This window comes from Rhinopithecus roxellana, chromosome 11, assembly GCF_007565055.1.
Source record: "Rhinopithecus roxellana isolate Shanxi Qingling chromosome 11, ASM756505v1, whole genome shotgun sequence".
In the NCBI taxonomy this organism is placed as follows: Eukaryota; Metazoa; Chordata; class Mammalia; order Primates; family Cercopithecidae; genus Rhinopithecus; species Rhinopithecus roxellana.
This window is the reverse complement of record NC_044559.1, coordinates 56,852,051-56,869,177: the sequence shown is the minus strand read 5'-3', so window position 1 is coordinate 56,869,177 and position 17,127 is coordinate 56,852,051. Positions and strand designations below refer to the sequence as shown.

General features: G+C 43.6%; 1 protein-coding gene across 9 annotated transcripts in view; it reads right to left on the bottom strand.

Annotated features, from left to right (window-relative positions):
• Positions 1-210: 210 nt before the first annotated feature.
• Positions 211-17,127, bottom strand: part of PARD3 (par-3 family cell polarity regulator) — a 341,196-nt gene continuing 324,279 nt past the window's right edge. For 4 of the 9 annotated variants that reach the window (XM_030940997.1, XM_030940998.1, XM_030940999.1 and 1 more), the window contains 2 exons: positions 10,161-10,288; positions 1,140-2,203 (listed from right to left, as the gene is read on the bottom strand). In XM_030940997.1, the coding sequence (XP_030796857.1) occupies positions 1,810-2,203; positions 10,161-10,288 (522 nt within the window). In that variant the 3' untranslated portion in view covers positions 1,140-1,809. Of the gene's footprint in view, positions 2,204-10,160; positions 10,289-17,127 lie in introns of all 9 variants that reach the window. The other 5 variants (XM_030941003.1, XM_030941000.1, XM_030941001.1 and 2 more) reach the window with 3 other exon arrangements.

Genomic DNA, 17,127 nt, shown 5'->3' with positions numbered 1-17,127 from the left:
TTTCCAAGGGACAGGTGAGTCCCCCCTCTCCATCCTCATCCAAGAGTTCGCCCCAGGGTTCTCCTGCCCCGTTTCATGCACATTTTCCTCAGATGTGAGGAAACTTCCAACTTTCTCTAAATATATTTTTTAAAAATCACATCTGTTAATATACCTTTTAAAAAACCCCAGCTAGGCAAGGTTGCCCAGGAACATCAGAGACACCAAAAGAACAGGAAGAAATATGCCTTTTATTAGGAGCCGCATATGTACAGAGAAAGCTGTTTCTCACAGCTCAGGGGAGGCTGTGAGAAAGAGCCACTGTCATCCAAGGTCACTGCACATACACTGGTAATGCCACTTAGACACTGCCGCACATTATTAAGAAACAGAACCATGACACAGAAGTGCAGAAGAGACACAGGTATGTGTGTGGACACATCATTTCTAAAAACAAGTCAACACAAAAATACAATGTGCCAATAAAAAAATAGGCATATCCATACACGTCTTTTTTTCTGTTTTTAAAGTGAATACATGGTATGCTGAGCTTTCACCTCCAGCTTTTTCCACATCAGAATTCACAGGCACTTTGGCAACCCAGCCACGGTTTACAATACAGGATGTTCAGAACGATGAAGGAAGGTGGGAGCCACCGAGGTCCCCGAGACCCACACACACACTCAAATACTGACGCGAGAGTGAGCTTCCTGCCACCGCCGCTGTGGGACCCGAAAATGTTCTCTGTGTGATGTGTAATGGCTTTTTTTGTCTTTCATGTTTCATGGCAGAATTACTTAGGAGCGTGGCATCTCCAGTCAGATATGCAGTGTGTGGATGCATTACACAAGCATCAATTGCCTCTGACTTGAAAAGCCGTAGAGAGATCAAAATGACCGTCTGGTTTATCTCTGTCCTATTCTGTGGCCTTCCTGACAAGCTGTCAGAACAAAAACTAATGAAAATAATTACTGGGATGTACTGGGCCATGAGCTCTTCCTAGGAGAATTTCTTTCTTAGCTCTCCCATCCTGATAGACACGGGGCCAATGACACGCCCAGCTTCCCCCCGCAGGAGCCACTCCCGTCTCCCACGTTCCCCACACAGAGCTGTGGTGGCTCAACCCACGCGTCAGGAACAGGACCGAACAAGCCTATGTATAAACGCAGACTAGGATCATCGCTTTATTGGTAATGTTGAGTTATAAGGCAGTTACAAAAGGACCCTCATGGTAACCAAACAATGTTGGACTATGGCTTAGCTTCTGTAATAGGATGACCGACTCTCCCGTCACAGGGAGCTGAGAAAGGAAAGAGAAAACCACACTGATGATAAAGTATGACAAATGGCTGTGCTGTGAAGTACCAGAAAGCCCCAATTTTTGGTGTATGTCGCCCACTTTTCCTCCTCCAGAGACTGAGATGTCATCTCACAGCTCAGAGAACTTAGAGGGAGAAACAGGGCCGCGCGTCATCCTCCGCGTCAGGTGAATTTGTCTCGCACGTGGTGCAGGGACGCTATAACCAAGCCGCGGACAGCGCATGAGTTGGGCCGAGACTCCCGGCACTGTGGAGAGGCGCACAGCACGTGAACGCCTCGAACAGATGATTGTCACAGGGTGGGAAATCCTTCCATGAAACAGACACGTGAGACATCGTGGCAAAGACATTAAGGCCTTCCATTTCTTTGCCTATACCGCTTAAAGGCACTGATACTAACAACAGAAATACTCCATAGTACCATCGAGGTTTTAAAAAAACTCCCAAAATACAAGTCTGTCTAGGAAAATGTCTTTTATTGCGTGACATGAAGCATCTGTTCTTTGCGCGCTCAGGAATAGAAAGGCCTCCCTTTCTCAGGAGTCTGAAGTCTGTTCAGCCTCGCAACCTGAGAAGGGGAGGGCGGCACATCTTGCCGGAAAGGCCCCTTGGGAGGGGCGTAACTGGGGTCCTGGACTTTCTTATACGAGTCATAGTTGCTGGGCCCCTCGGAAGGAGGCTGCTTCTTCATCTGCTGCTCCTTCCGCCTCTGTTCCTGGCGAAGGAGCTCCTGAGTTTCCAGCATGACCCTGGCGTTGAAGCCGTGTCCTCCCAGGTAGCCGTTCCTGGAGCCTTGGTAGCTGGAGTACCTGGGGTTCTCTTTGGCACTCTGGAAGCCTTCCCCGGGGGAGTAGTTCTGCTCCCAAGAGTCCTGGGAGACCGAGCTGGCGTTTTTCCTGCTTTGCCTAGAAAGCAAAAGCAAACGTTAGTGTGAGGGTAGGAAGAAGGAGGGAGAGGGAGGAAAGGGGGCAGGATGGGATGGAATATGCTTTTTCATGTTTCAATAAATATTCCTGTTCTCTTATCACATGCCAGACACTGTGATAGGGGCGGCTGGAGAATTCAAAAATGACTGTCCTCAGCAAGCACACAGTCTTAGACAACTAAACTAACAATGAGTAAACAGGAGAGAGAACTAGACTATGCAGCTACTTAAAAAGAGAGTCATCTTCCTGTGTCTGAGCAGGTTGTGTCTGTTCTGCTTAGGGTACCAATATCTCCTGCAATTTAGACACACTGGCAAAGCAGAGAAGTATTAGAGGTTTGGCAGCTTCCATGGTAGGAATAACTCCTCACTTTAGAACATTACAATTCAATTCTAAACAAGCACAGCAAATATTTTACACAGCTGCCACCATAATGCCAGAAGCACTAGCTAATATGAAGTACATGTAATGGATTACAATGTGGGTTCGGTTATGAAAGATTTAAGTCTAGACTCCTTTACGATAAAAAATGCAACAGGCAGTCCCTTAAAGCTCTGGCTTTCGAGTTGTGTATGTCAGCAACTTACACTCTCCAGGATACTTGCTCATCGAGATTGGAGGGAGAGTCCAGAAGTCTGTAGAGTAAGCACTATTTTCTTACACATTTACCTTCACCAAAGCCCAGGGTAACCTACTTAACTTGCTTTCTGTCGCCCCAGGATAGGGAAGTAAATCAGAGTCATATGAAAATTTCAAATTCTTACCACTTCTGCAACAGGGTTGCGCATGATTTCCAGGAAACATTATTGTTTTGAAACATCTTTAATTTACTATCAAGTCTCTAGATGGTTTTATGAATTTACAGTAAGATTGGCTATGATGAAGTAAAACAATTCTGTGCCAGAAAGGAAGACATGCCCTAATTTTTTTGCCTTGAAAATGGAAGAGGGGGAGAGACAATTGAGTAATAAAACAAAATATATTGCTCCATTTATCAATAAGAAAATCATTTGGCGACAGTATGTATTGCTCAGCCCTTTCCATCAACATACACAACACAGCTGAATGTTCACAAAAACACTCATGGAAGGAAAAGAAGGTCTGGGAAGCCACTGCATCTCCTGCAGGAACGATGCAATTTGCATTTTTGAACATTCAGAATTGCGTCAATATGGTTTGGAGGGAAATCCACCCATTTTCCATATGGCCTAAAATGTAGTCGGAAACATTTTCAGTAAGGAAAATGACCGTAATGTCCAGCATTGCCGCTGGCTATGATGATGACTGCATGAGCATTCTATAGCATGTCTGGGTCTCTTTTAAGGGAAGACTGAACCATTTGTACAGTCAGCCCAGGCAAGAATCCTTAGATGTGATGGAATTGTTTATTTGCCTAAAGCACTGATTATCTTCACTTAAAAAGTCATAAATTAATCTGCCCAGAGACAAGACTGTTGGAAAATGCCGGTATGAAACCAGGGATTTGACATTAATCATGAAACTTTAATTAAAACAAGGAACTTGTGACTGATATTACAGCAACAAAAATGGGATTCCTTTATGAGTTATCAGTTTGAAGATAATCAGAAATAGCCTGCAGACATTTCACCTCTTTTTCATCCCTGGCCTACTAAGATCCATCAACTCCCTTCCTCCCCAGCTCCATGGAGCCCCAGGTTTCGTGCTATGGAGGTTGTGCACCCTAAGTGGATTCTGTATCATCCCCGGAAGACAGTCTTTCTAGATTTAAACAGGGAGAATTCACTCAAGGTTTGTTAGGGATGGAAATTACAACAATATGGGAGAATGAATTTTTTGTAGCTAAAATTTTCTTCAAATTAATCAGTAAAGAGAGAAGGAAGCAGACTGCCCTGAGGTCTGAAGTAAGATATGTGGGTAAAATGCACATAAGACAGACAGACAGACAGACACACACACACACACACACACACACACACACACACACACTTCCTTGGTAAGGAAGTTAGCAGTATCTATATGCTCTTGATTAAGGACAGAATGAGAAATGGGCCAATTGTAGAGACCAAGGGAAGGAAATGGACAATAAGAGTTTCCTGCACTAGGAAACCAGGCATCCAGGCAGCAGGGCGAGGTGGGAGAGTGACTTAGGCTCAGAGCAACGTAGATTCAAATCCTGAGCCTACCTCTGCCTGGCTGTGCGACTCTGGGAGAGTTACGCTCACTGGGCTCAAGTCACCTTACCTGTGAAACAGTCATAATCTCTAACCTTGAAAGGTTGTGGGGAGAAAGAAATGAAATAACACACGTAAAGTGCTTAGAAAAGTGACTTGCACTCAGTAAATGATTGACTAACAGGTCCCAGAGGAGTAGTTTGAAGACAAAGTCATTCTGCCTTCAAAGATTAGGCTCTGAGCCTGGGTGTGGTGGCTCAGGCCTGTAATCTCAGAACTTTAGGAGGATGAGGTGGGAGGACTGTTTGAGGCCAGGAGTTTGAGATCAGCCTGGGTAACACAGTGAGACCCCTACCTCTACAAAAAATGTTTTGAAAAAATCAGCCAGGTGTGGTGACGGGTGCCTGTACCCCGCTACTTGGGTGGCTGAGGTGGGAGAAGTGCTTGAGCCCAGGAGGTTGAGGCTGCAGTGAGCCGTGATTGCTCCACTGCACTGCAGCCTGGGTGACAAAGTGAGATCCCATCTCTAAAAAAGGAAAAAAAGAAAAAAAGGCTCTGGATTTAGAGAGGCATCTTTTTGACCAAACAAAAATGTTGTTTTTAATTTAATTATTTTGTTTTTGAGACAGAGCCTCACTCTTTTGCCCAGGGTGGAGTATACTGGTGCAATCTTGGCTCACTGCAACTTCTACCTCCTGGGTTCAAGGGATTCACCTGCCTCAGCCTCCTGGGTATCTGGGATTACAGGAGCGCACCACCATACCTGGCTAATTTTTGTATTGTTAGTAGAGATGGGATTTCACCACGTTGGACCAGGCTGGTCTTGAACTCCTGAACTCAAGTGATCCGCCCACCTCAGCCTCCCATAGTCCTCAGATTACAGGCATGAGCCACTCTGCCTGGCCAAAAATTGTTTTTTAAAGTAAGCTTTCCCTTCCTTGGTTGGAGGGATTGAGTAGAGATGCCAAGACACAGAAACGCAACAGAGGAGAAAGGAGCCCTTGCTAATTGAGGGCAATTCAGCACACTGCTGCAGACATCAGAGGGAAGGCCACGTTCTTCCCACTGTACTGTGAGCCCTTGGCTAAGGTCATGGATAACAACAGCAACAAAACATCAATCTCCTTTCGCTGAATTTCTTTATAACCAACACATAGGATTGTCTGGTCCTGCATGCAATGAGCCCCCTGGACATTTCTGAATCCACTCAAAGTACATATCGCAGTTTGGCAATAACTATCACCTAAAGATTACAACCACCTCCAACATGGCCTGGAGACCATCAGCACGGAGAGGACTCAAACCAAAAATCTGATGCCTAAGGAAAGCCATTAAGCCACCAGGGTGACAGGGACACAGACAGATGGAGGAAGACAGAAGGAGCGAGGCTAAGAAGTTGGGAAGTAGATTGGAGACATAATAAATGGGGTTCGTGGAGAGAACACAGGAGGATGCAGAGACACAGCTTGGAGGGTGAGGTATATAAGGCTTTCGAGGAAGTCAGACCACGGCAGACAGGGAGCCGAGGGAGGGGAGAACAAGAAATGGAGAGGCAGGAAAAGAAAATGAAGGGAAACACCAAACCAAGAACCTTACGTCTCTCTACCAGTGCCTGTGACTGCGCACGCCTCTATTACATTTGGGGGCTGCCTTTTGGATATTAAGGAAAGAAACTAATGTAGGAATTAAAGAAAGATGACGTCACAGGGTACAGATCTCAGTGACAGAGGAGCAATTTTTCTGTTTGTTCTACTGCACAGCATGGTAGGTATAGGTAATAACAGTATCGTACATTTCACAACGCTGAGAGAGTAAATATTTGAGGTGATGGATATGTTAGCTAACTTGGTTAAGCTTAATCAATTATTTTATGCTGTATTCATAAATTATAACATCACTTTGTGCCCCACAAATTATACAAACTGTCAATTTATAATTTTTTTTTTTTTTTTTTTAAGATGGAGTCTTGCTCTGTTGCCCAGGCTGGAGTGCAGTGGCACGATCTTGGCTCACTGCAAGCTCCGCCTCCCGGGTTCACACCATTCTCCTGCCTCAGCCTCCCGAGTAGCTGGGACTACAGGCGCCCGCCACCACGTCCGGCTAATGTTTTGTATTTTTAGTAGAGACGGGGTTTCACCGTGTTAGCCAGGATAGTCTCTATCTCCTGACCGTGTGATCCACCCACCCTGGCCTCCCAAAGTGCTGGGATTACAGGCGTGAGCCACTGCGCCTGGCCTATAATTTATAATAAAAAATACATTATTTTAGAAAAAGAAAAACAAACAAGAATCCTACTCTGATTGAGAACTGAGTGTGGGGCCACCACATAGGTCCTTTTTCCTGCCAACTAGTGTTACCACCTGGCCAGTGTTTCTCACTGACATTCCAAAATGTAACTTGAATTCTACCTGTAGTTTCTCACTTACAGTTACAATTTACAAACCACTGTTTCTCATACACATGTCTCTAATTCAAACCACCTTATCTAACGCAACTGATACAAAGCCCAGATCATTTATTTTATGCTCCACTTTGTAACTATACTATTTTTATGTGTGTAATCTTTTTGGTTTCTAATGCCATACCAACTTGTTTAGACAAAACTCTGTTAATTGTCAACATCCGAAAAGCAGAGGTCAAGTGTCTTTGAAGAATATCACATGTCAGAAACTTGGACTTGACTCAAGCTCATGGAGGTGGCTGCAGTCCCCCCGACCTCCTGTTTGCTTTCTTTCCCTTGCTTCAGATCTCTGCACACAGCCTGCCGCAGAGTGGGGCTGCTTTGTGAGGCATCAAGCTGGGCGCAGGGTTCTGCGTTCCTCATCTCCCTCACAAACAGGAAGATTCCCATTGATAAATTATTCTCTAAAGGAAGACAAGAAGATACTGCAGAAGCCTACCAGCCTCCGCTGCCCAAACTTACATAACTCTTTGAGGATGTCTGCTTTTCTCATATCTAAATAGGATAAAATGACTAAAAATAGGGAGCTACAATTAACCCAGAGGGAAAGCTGTAGTTATTTAGGGCAACACTAAATAACAGCGGAGGCACTAGCGGTAGCGGCTGCAACCCTCCTCTGCAGTGTATATATAGATACTTCTACCAGGCGCTTCCGCAGGGAGAGGCGGAGAAGGGAAGAGATGTCAGGGCTGAGAGTAAAGAAGGGAGAGGAATGGGAAGGCAAGGACGAAAGGTTCGGCTGGGAATGCATGAGCTACTTTGCAATGCAACCAGGAGAAATTCAGTGGAAGCATCTGCCTTTCTCTTTTGCCTCTTGTGAGGACTGGGACCCAAGCGCCTCTTCTCCCTTCCAATTGCCCTGCCTTTCTGGCCGCCCACCGCTGTCTCTCTCACCTCCCTTTCTCAGCCCTTGGCAGCTCCCACGTCACTGCTCTCATTATACACACTTTGCTATGTTTCTCCTTCAATCCTTAGAGACACTCTCAGGCATGGCCAAAATATATGAAGACAAACAACTGGCCAATAAAAATAAGAACACAGCCCCTGCCCTGACAACACCATCCACACAAGCTATGAAGTGCCCTGGCCCACCCGTGTGGTCGTGCAGGCAGGGCCGTGCCAGGTGGGCCAACTGGTCCACGCTGTCAGCTCACCCTTCCGATGGAATGCAGCCACACAGACTGGCTGGGCTGCGGCGGGTGAGGGGGGCAGTGCAGCGAGGAGGGTGGATTTTACACAGACGAACCTTGATGTCTAATTCAAGTGCCTAGGCATTTGATTCACTGGGTTGATTCACACAGTGACCTCCTTCTAAATGCTAAGGGCAGGAGAGCATTGAGGGGAACTTTGTACCTGTTAATATCCCAAATTTGGGGCCAGGCATGGTGGCTCACACCTGTAATCCCAGCACTTTGAGGGGCTAAGGTGAGCAGATCACTTGAGGCCAGAGGTTCGAAACCAGCCTGGACAACATGGCAAACCCCTTCTCTACTAAAGATACAAAAATTAGCCAGGTGAGGTGGTGCACGCCTGTAATCCCAGCTACTTGGGAGGCTGAGGCATGAGAATTGCTTGAGTCTGGGAGGCGGAGGTTGCAGTGAGCCAAAGTCATGCCACTGCACTCCAGCCTGGGCAACAGAACAAGACTCTGTCCCAAAAAATTTGGGAACAGAAATCCTTGATAGCAACAGGCCTTATAAAATCATAGTTTAGGACATGGGCAGGTTCAGGTTTGAATGCTGGCAAAATGACTTACTAGCTGTGTGAGCTGGGGGAAATTTACCTACTCTGAGCTGTTTCCTTACAAGATAAGATTATATCAAAGGTCCTATAAAGACCAAAACTCTAATGACTCTTACCTAGAGAAGGCTAAAGAACCTGGCAATTCTCCTTTTTAAAGCAAAAAATAATTTAGTACTCAAAGGGGTTATACATAGCCTTATGGATTGAAAAAGAACAACTGAATGAATAAATTGCTTCAACAGATGGCACTCATGCCCATGGAGACTCATCCACTCCATGTCCCCTTGGCTGACCTGTGTCCATGTGGTGAAGTCCCTTGTGGTTGTTACAGTGATTATTAACATGTAAAGAAATTCGTCTTTTTGAGATAGGGTCTTGCTCTGTCACCCACGCTGGAGTGCAGTGGTGTGATCTCGGCTCACTGTAACCTCCGCTTCCCAGGCTCAAGTGATCCTCCCATCTCAGCCTCCCACGGAACTGAGATTACAGGCATGTGTCACCATGCCTGGCTAATTTTTGTATTTTTTATGGAGACAGCGTTTTGCCATGTTTCCCAGGCTGGTCTTGAACTCCTGGGCTCAAATGATCTGCCTGCCTCAGCCTCCCAAAGTGCTGGGATTACAGACCTGAGCCACCATGCCTGGCCAGGACTCATCTTTATTAGAAATTGATCAAGATCAATCTACATTGGTCAGTCAAAATAAGCATTTGTCTCCTAACTCCCCAAAACTGTTTTGCTCAAAGTCAAAAGTCTACCTGATACCAACATGGCAAATGAATCTTTTCCTACTTAAAATATTTTTGTCCCTGGTTTTGAAATACAGCAACAAATGCCTATAAGAATGTGGCTACTGGAGTCACTTGCTTTGGGAAGTTTAAAAAGCTGAATGTTTTTCAATATTTTTATTCCTCACTATGCCTGGAAGAAATACTTTGATGGAAAAATAGTCACTATTTCAATGTACTGGCACTCAGTCACCTGAGATCCTTTGTCGGAGAACTGGGTCAAGGCCTCTCCCCTGGGGAGCAGGCAGGTAAGGGTTGCTTGCTTGGTTCCCAGCTAACAAGCTCAGCATCCCTGAGACCCTCTAAAGTTAAACATGGGTGACAACAGTGATGATGGGACAGTAAGAGAGTGAGGTTTGGGACCACGGATCCCACACAACCACGGCATATCCCGATCCTTTTATGGAGCTCTGGATTTATGAAGTGTCATTGGTTCTAATTACCCTATGTGCTATGCCAAATAAGGGTTATCTTCCCATTTTTCAGACGAAGATACTGTCTTGTCCACACGGGAAGCAGGAGAGCCAATACTAAGAAGCCAGTACACCAGTCGCTTCACTTTTTTAGGGAGCTTGTGGTTGAAAATACTGGCATCTCCTGCAATAGGTATTTCCGCTGGCCTCGCAGTAAGACAGCCCCCCACGCTAAGGAACAGCAGCCACCAGACATTTATTGGTTCCTCCATTGCTACCAGGCGCAAGCTGGAGAGGCCCCAGCGATTTGGGAAGGAGCGCATTCCTAAAGGGCCAAGGCAGGGGGGTGGATCTGGAGGCTCAGCCAGGCGTCCTCCTACCGAGGCAGAGAGCTGTACTGGCGCTGGGCCTGCTGGGAGCTTTCGCGCTCCTCCTGCCGCTGCCGCTGCATCTGCACCTCCACGGACACCGAGTGCCGCCCGCTCTGCGCCGCTGGCCGTGCGTTCGGCTGGAAGAGGAAAATGCAAGCACATCGTTAACCAGAAAGATCCGCACAGATAACACAACTGGTTGACTCCGTTTCGATTCTTACGAATTGACTTTGAAAATTTTGAAAATTCTGCGATTTGTTTTTTAAAATCATTTCTTTGAGAAAAGTGGCATACATATAATTGTTCTTATGAGCCCACACACACTCAATTTTCTTAAACTGTGTTTTGGCTTTGGCATGTGCTTTAAATTAAAGAGATCAAACTTTCTACTCTTCTTTAATTTTTTTTAGAGATGGAATCTTACTCTGTCACCCAAGCAGGAGTGCACAGTAGTACGTACAATCATGGCTCACTGCAGCCTTGAACTCCTGTCCTCCCACCTCAGTCTCTGGAGTAACCGGGACTACAGGCACAGGCCATCATGTCTGGCTAATTTTTTGTTTTTTGGTAGAGATGGGGTCTCCCAACGTTGTCCCGGCCTCAAGCAATCCTGCCTCAGCCTCCCGAAGTGCTGAGATTACAGGTGTAAGCCACTATACCCAGCATCTAGTCTTTTTAATGAGGCTTGGTAAATGCTGACATAAGATGCCATTTACCTCTCTTGAGAATACACACAGCAGATACAATGAGAGTGAGGCTCTTCCAAAAACTAGAAGATGTTAATACCAATAAATAAATAAATAAATAAATAAATAAATAAATAAATAAAAATAAAAATTTGCTACAACTCTCAAAAGTGGGAAAGTCCAGGAGTGCACACTTGCGAGTTGGCCATGCTGAATTTTGGGGGGTAGGTATATATTTTAGTTTTAAAGCAGGATACAGTATAGCTGATTCTCCTTTTACTACAGGATGACAGTGAAATTTTAAGCCAAGATTAGTTTAAACTAGGTACTGACAGGCCTCCTGCAATCCACAGATGGCAGCCAAACAGGGAACAGAAATGCCTATCAAAAGAACAACTCCAAAAGCTAATCGCTACTTAAATTGGTTATTAGGTAATGCATTTTACCTTAGTTATTAGGAAATAGTAGTTTAACCTAGGTTGATCATCCCCTATAGAGAAAGTTTCAATCCTCCTAACTAAATACTTTGGTTAGCACTCCATTTCAGGAGTTCAAGACCAGCCTGGGCACCACAGTGAGACCCTGTCTCTACGAAAAAATTTTAAAAATTAGTCAGGTGCAGTGGCACATGTCTGTGATCCCAGCTACTTGGGAAATTGAGACAGGAGGACCACTTGAGCCTAGGAGATTGAGGCTGCAGTGGAGCCATGACCATGCCACTGCACTCCAGCCTAGGTGATGGTACAAGACACTGTCTCAAAAAAAGAAAAAAAAAAAAAGGAAAAACAAAAAGAAAGAAAAGAAAACCATACTTTGGTCAGCAAGTCATCTGGTGATTGGCGCTTCTCACTGAAATCCGATTACTGAACGTGTACACTGCACTGTATAGATCAGGCTTCTGGGATGCCTCAGCTTCTCACTGATGATGGTTAGCTTACCTTCTAGATCTGGCCTTTTGAAATAAAAGTAGCTGTGCTCAAAATAGACAATGATGCCTCTACATTTACAAAACATCTCAATGGTTTGTCACAGCATCAGCAGGAGGCCCCTTAAGTGATCCTTTTCAGTACTGGCCACCCTCAGTTCCCCCTCTGTTATGCGATGTTGTGCATCAGGCATAGTCTGAGAGGAATGTCTGTTAGAAACAAGTTATTGATTTTCTTTTAGAGTTGAAAGCTAATGGTAGACTTTGCCCTGATAATGATTTTCTAGAACAACAGAATCTTAGCATTTATTTGGCGAGCTGTAAGAAGATAACAGGTAGCCTTGTTACCAAAAGAATGGCCTCTATGGTTGGCTTTGGCCAGGACAGAAAGAAATCAAGCATCATCTATTGTTCTCTTTCTGCAAAGCCAGCACAACCTTACTTGTTGATAAGCAGTAATGAAGCAATATACTGGACAAACATTTCAAAGCATATGGGCTTAGTTAGTGAGCATATTAAAAATATCCCGATACAAAAATAATGTGTGAGGAGATTAGGCTTTACAATACCCCAGTCTCTACTAGAGGATGTTTATAACCACACTCACTGGAACAAATGTGTGTTCAGAGACCCGCTTCACGACACCGTTCAAATAACACATCAGTGAGGCCTTCAGCAAGAAAAACACTTCTCTGAGCGAGTTCTGCTTATGCAAACAATTGTTCATCAACTGCATTAAAAGAGACAGACATTTTCTTCCATTACACTTGATGAGGCTGGCCAAAAAGGAAACTGAGCTGTTTTCTTGTCACGGTGAGCAATGGGAAGCTTGAGATAAACCACTGGACAGAGAGAAAACACTACACCATTTCCTTTACACCCTCAAAAGAACCACATTTTCCTTTCCTTTTCACTCAGTGTAAGCTATATGCATGTGTCAACCAGTCTTGAAAGATCTGGCATTCTGCAGCAGGATTTAGTAACCAGCTTTTTAAGCTCGTGCTGTTCTGTGACAAGCTGCTTGTGGAGATGTGAAGGGAAATTGCAAGGTCTTGTAGAAACTTCAGGTATATTTTTAAGTTGTTTCTCCCATAGGCCTGAAAATGTGTTTCTGACAGAGAAAAAAGAAGTTGAAGGACTTGTTTTCTCTGCTATGTGTTTTCTGACACTGTTCACCTCAGACTTTATCAGCTACAAGTATCTAGTTGGATCTGGATATGTTCCAATGATGACATTATCAGCATATGGGGTCTGAAAACTTAAAAGGAACGAATGAGTTTGGGATCAGCAAACTGACATATTTCATACTATCATAATCACCAGGAGGAAACATAAACATTGGCTTCACCATTAATATTTTACTCCATTTCTCTTTTCAGAGTTTGCAAAAGGGTGGGTTACTAAAGAGAATCACTCTTATTTTTAAGATAAAACTCTAACAGGCCACATATTTCAAGGAAGATTGTATACATGACCAGCTCAGAGCAACAACTGAGTAAGTTCATCCTGGCAAGTTTGACACTTGGCCTGAATAAAAAATTACCCTCTAATTCACAGTTTAAATGAAGACTTCTTAAAAACAAAAACCGGATGGACAGTATTACAATGGCGACCTCGAATTTCACACTGTGGCTTCAATCCCTATGGCAGGAGCAAAATAATGTATCCGAGTCCAAGCACAAAATTAAAGTGAAGAAAAGAGGTAATTTGTAACCTCACAGAGAAGTGTATGTTTTCAAATAAAATATCATCAACAACTGCAATGACAAAGTAACACCCATATAGGGAAATACCTGCATAGGCATAATTGTAATAACTCTGGAGATTCACCAGAGAACAAGGCGAAGCTCTGTTTTAACAGTGTAAATTATAAATAACCCTGTGATGAAATTTGTTACAAGCAATGACCTTTTACATAAAAAAAACCCACGGTTGCCAGGGCCATAATAACAATAGAGACTGTAAGATGGAAGTAAACACACGAGTATATACGACACAGGACGCTGGAGAGCCACGATATGTGAATCTCTTCATGGCCTATGTTTAAAACCACTAGTGAAAAATATGTATGCTGTTTTTGTAAGTGCACTATGAAGTACTTGTCTTTCTCATAGATTATAAAGGGGTAAGAGTTCAAGTTTGAGGAAGCAATACAATGTTGGTATCACTTAGTAGGGTAAAATATAAAAAATATTTTCCACATTTTTTTAAAACATTTTTTGTTTTTCTTTTAGAGTCAGAATCTTGCTCTGTTGCCAAGGCTGGAGTGCAGTGGCGCAACCATAGCTCACTGCAGCCTCAAACTCCTGGGCTCAAACAGTCCTCCTAGGTAGCCAGGACTACAGGTATGTACCACCATGCCTGGTTAATCTTTTTTCTTTTTAATTTTTGTAGAGGCAGGGTCTTGCTATGTTGCCCAGGCTGATCTTGAACTCCTGATCTCAAGTGATCCTCCCACCTTCGCCTCCCAAAGTGCTGGAGATTACATGCTTGTAATGGTCTCATACGGTGTTTTATGAATTAAGTCATTAAGCATTTCTCTTAATTAAATAAAATCATTGCTTCAAAATAAAAATAGAAAAAAATGAAAATACAAAATAAAATATTTAATAGACAGTCAATAAAGAACAAACATGAATATCCATAGTACAAAGTTTCAGTACTAATTAGAACTAGGTAATACTGTAAGACTTTGACAGCTTAATATGCAAGTGTGCTACCACTTACAAAATAAAATCATTGTTATATTAACATTTACATAGAATATTCAATAATTTCAAATAATCTATCATTTTTCTTCCTATAGATAAGGAAAACAGTGTGTATGTGTGGGTGTGCACGTGTGTGTGTATATATATATATCCACACACGTAATATTTTTATAAAGGATCATTTTGAGCAGATTTTCTCCTTAAATTATGAATGATAAAAATCTGCAAAATTTCGTATGTCCAAGGGCACATACAGAAAACAAAAAAAAAAAAAATACAAAACATTCAAGCACTTCGGATGAAAACCTGTGATGAAGATGATGGTGAGAATGATGCTGATGACAAAAAGACCAATGGCATTCCCTTGAGATTCACAATGCTTACTTTAGCAATGCATATGAGCTGTGACCCTAATAGGAATTCTGTATTCTGGTAAGAGTAGCAATTTAAAGATTAAACAGAAATCATTTTTATGCCATGAAATCAAGTAAAGAGTGTCAACTGTTGACTCTGTTGAAAAGTGGCCAGTGCTAATATTAGTAATTATTTTCTTCAGTAGACTTATGTACAACTTTCAATCAAAACAAAGTTAACTTTTATCTATCCATCTTGCCTTCCCAGCCTTCCGCACCCACCTGCACCCCCCACAATTAATACAACTATTGACTGAACTCTTGTGGGTCTTGAATGCTGAAAAGCTTAATTGCTACTAAGGATGTGAGTAATGGCTGAAAAGACTGCAAAGCACACCCATTTCCCTCATGAAGTTTTTGGAAATGAATGTTTTGGTCTTAATTGTATTTGTCTTCACCTCACCTTTCCCACCAGTGCTTAGATCTTTTATCCTCGCCCCCATCTTAAGCAATAGGAACACGGAAAATAAAAAGCTTGCTCTACAAAACAAGCGAGGCACTTCAGTATTTGGGCTAATGGCAACCCAAGGTGGCTTCAGGAGTTTCCACCACCCAAGGCTTCTGAGCACAGCATGGCCATGAGTCACAGAGCCTTTGGCTGAGGGACAGGTTACAGGGCAGAAGAAAGCGCTGACTTTGCGACAGTACAGAGGCTCTCTCTATGTGCGACGGGCACCTCTCTGCGGATGGCTTTCTCCAGGTCTATTTCTTTTCTTTTCTTTTTTTATTTTGAGACGAAGTCTTGCTCTTGTCACCAGGTTAGACTGCAATGGAGTGATCTTGGCTCACTGCAACCTTTGCCTCCCGGGTTCAAGCGATTCTCCTGCCTCAGCCTCCTGAGTAGCTGGAATTACAGGCACCTGCCACCATGCCCAGCTGATTTTTATAATTTTAGTAGAGACGGGGTTTCACCATGTTGGCCAGGCTGGTCTCAAACTCCTGACCTTGTGATCTACCCACCTTGGCCTCCCAAAGTGCTGGGATTATAGGCATGAGCCACCGTGCCTGGCCCTCCAGGTCTATTTCTATGGGAGGTGATTTCGACCCAACTAGAGCTAGGGTTATACTCATTTCAAGGCTGTCAACTAAGGCAACATTTTTTGAGTCAAGGCATGGAGGCCGCTATGAGAAAATGACAGCAGATACTTTTTAAGTCTTAAAAAAGACGGAAACAAAAGGAAAACCACCATTTTCTGAAATTCCCCAGGCACAGGGAAGCAATCTAGTGGTACAGAGTGGCAGAGTGGCTGTGTGCTGTGATTGCCTTGCCAATTAAAGCGGGCAGAGCCCCAAGAGGGCAGGGAGAGCTATTAAAGTCTGAAACAAGAAAAGGGAGAAAAAGATTTTGTTATTCGTTGAAAGATGGACAGCTAGGAAACAAGCAAGCTTGAGGGAGAAGAGGATATTCACATTGCAGAGTATCAATTTTCTACCTGAAGGACTAAACTACTTTCAGTCACTCCCAACCTTGGATGGAAAGGATTTAGCAATACAGCTATTATTAAAGGCTCCATTATCCCATCTATCAATGGTCTCAGCCAGCAAGTCTCCTTGTGGGCAACACTCAGGTATCTGCAAAGTTTTTACGGCATACTGTACTTATGTCTGCAGCCTGCAATTTAGTTCTTTTAAAAGCAGCACTAAGTCCTGTCCATATCGAAGCTCTGTGATAATAACCCTAACCTCACCTATTGTTCTATTATCCTAAGAAATATTTAAAGCAACTTGCGGCTTTATTTATGTTGCACCTGGCACTACGTGAGGAAGAAGTTGCTTTTTCTTCTTCTCTTGCTCAACTTGGGAGAGAATTCACTTCAATTATGTAGCTAAGGAAATTTTCTGGGCCTCTGCTCATCTAAAGACCTTTTGTGCCACAAATCAGCTCCCTCAGGCCCAGACATTATTTTGAACAAAGGCCCAGAACAGGTGCATTTTGTACTGCTAGAGCTTACAGAGAACATTTTCAAAATAGGTGGATTGAAAGGGCTACTTGGATGAGTTTTCTGCAGCATCCTGCTCTGTATGTAAAGTAATTGGCTTACATATGTTTCTATATGACACATCTGGCTGCACTTTGTGTGTGGCATTTCTAACAAGCATGACAATTTCAACTAATATGGGCTCAGTTGTACACACAGCTTGAAGGTGAGTTTGCGGTTCCTTAAAACTAAAATGATTACAAACCATTCCAATGAGTGAGATCATGGTCCTATCCCTTCCAAATACAGTGACCCTTCAAGG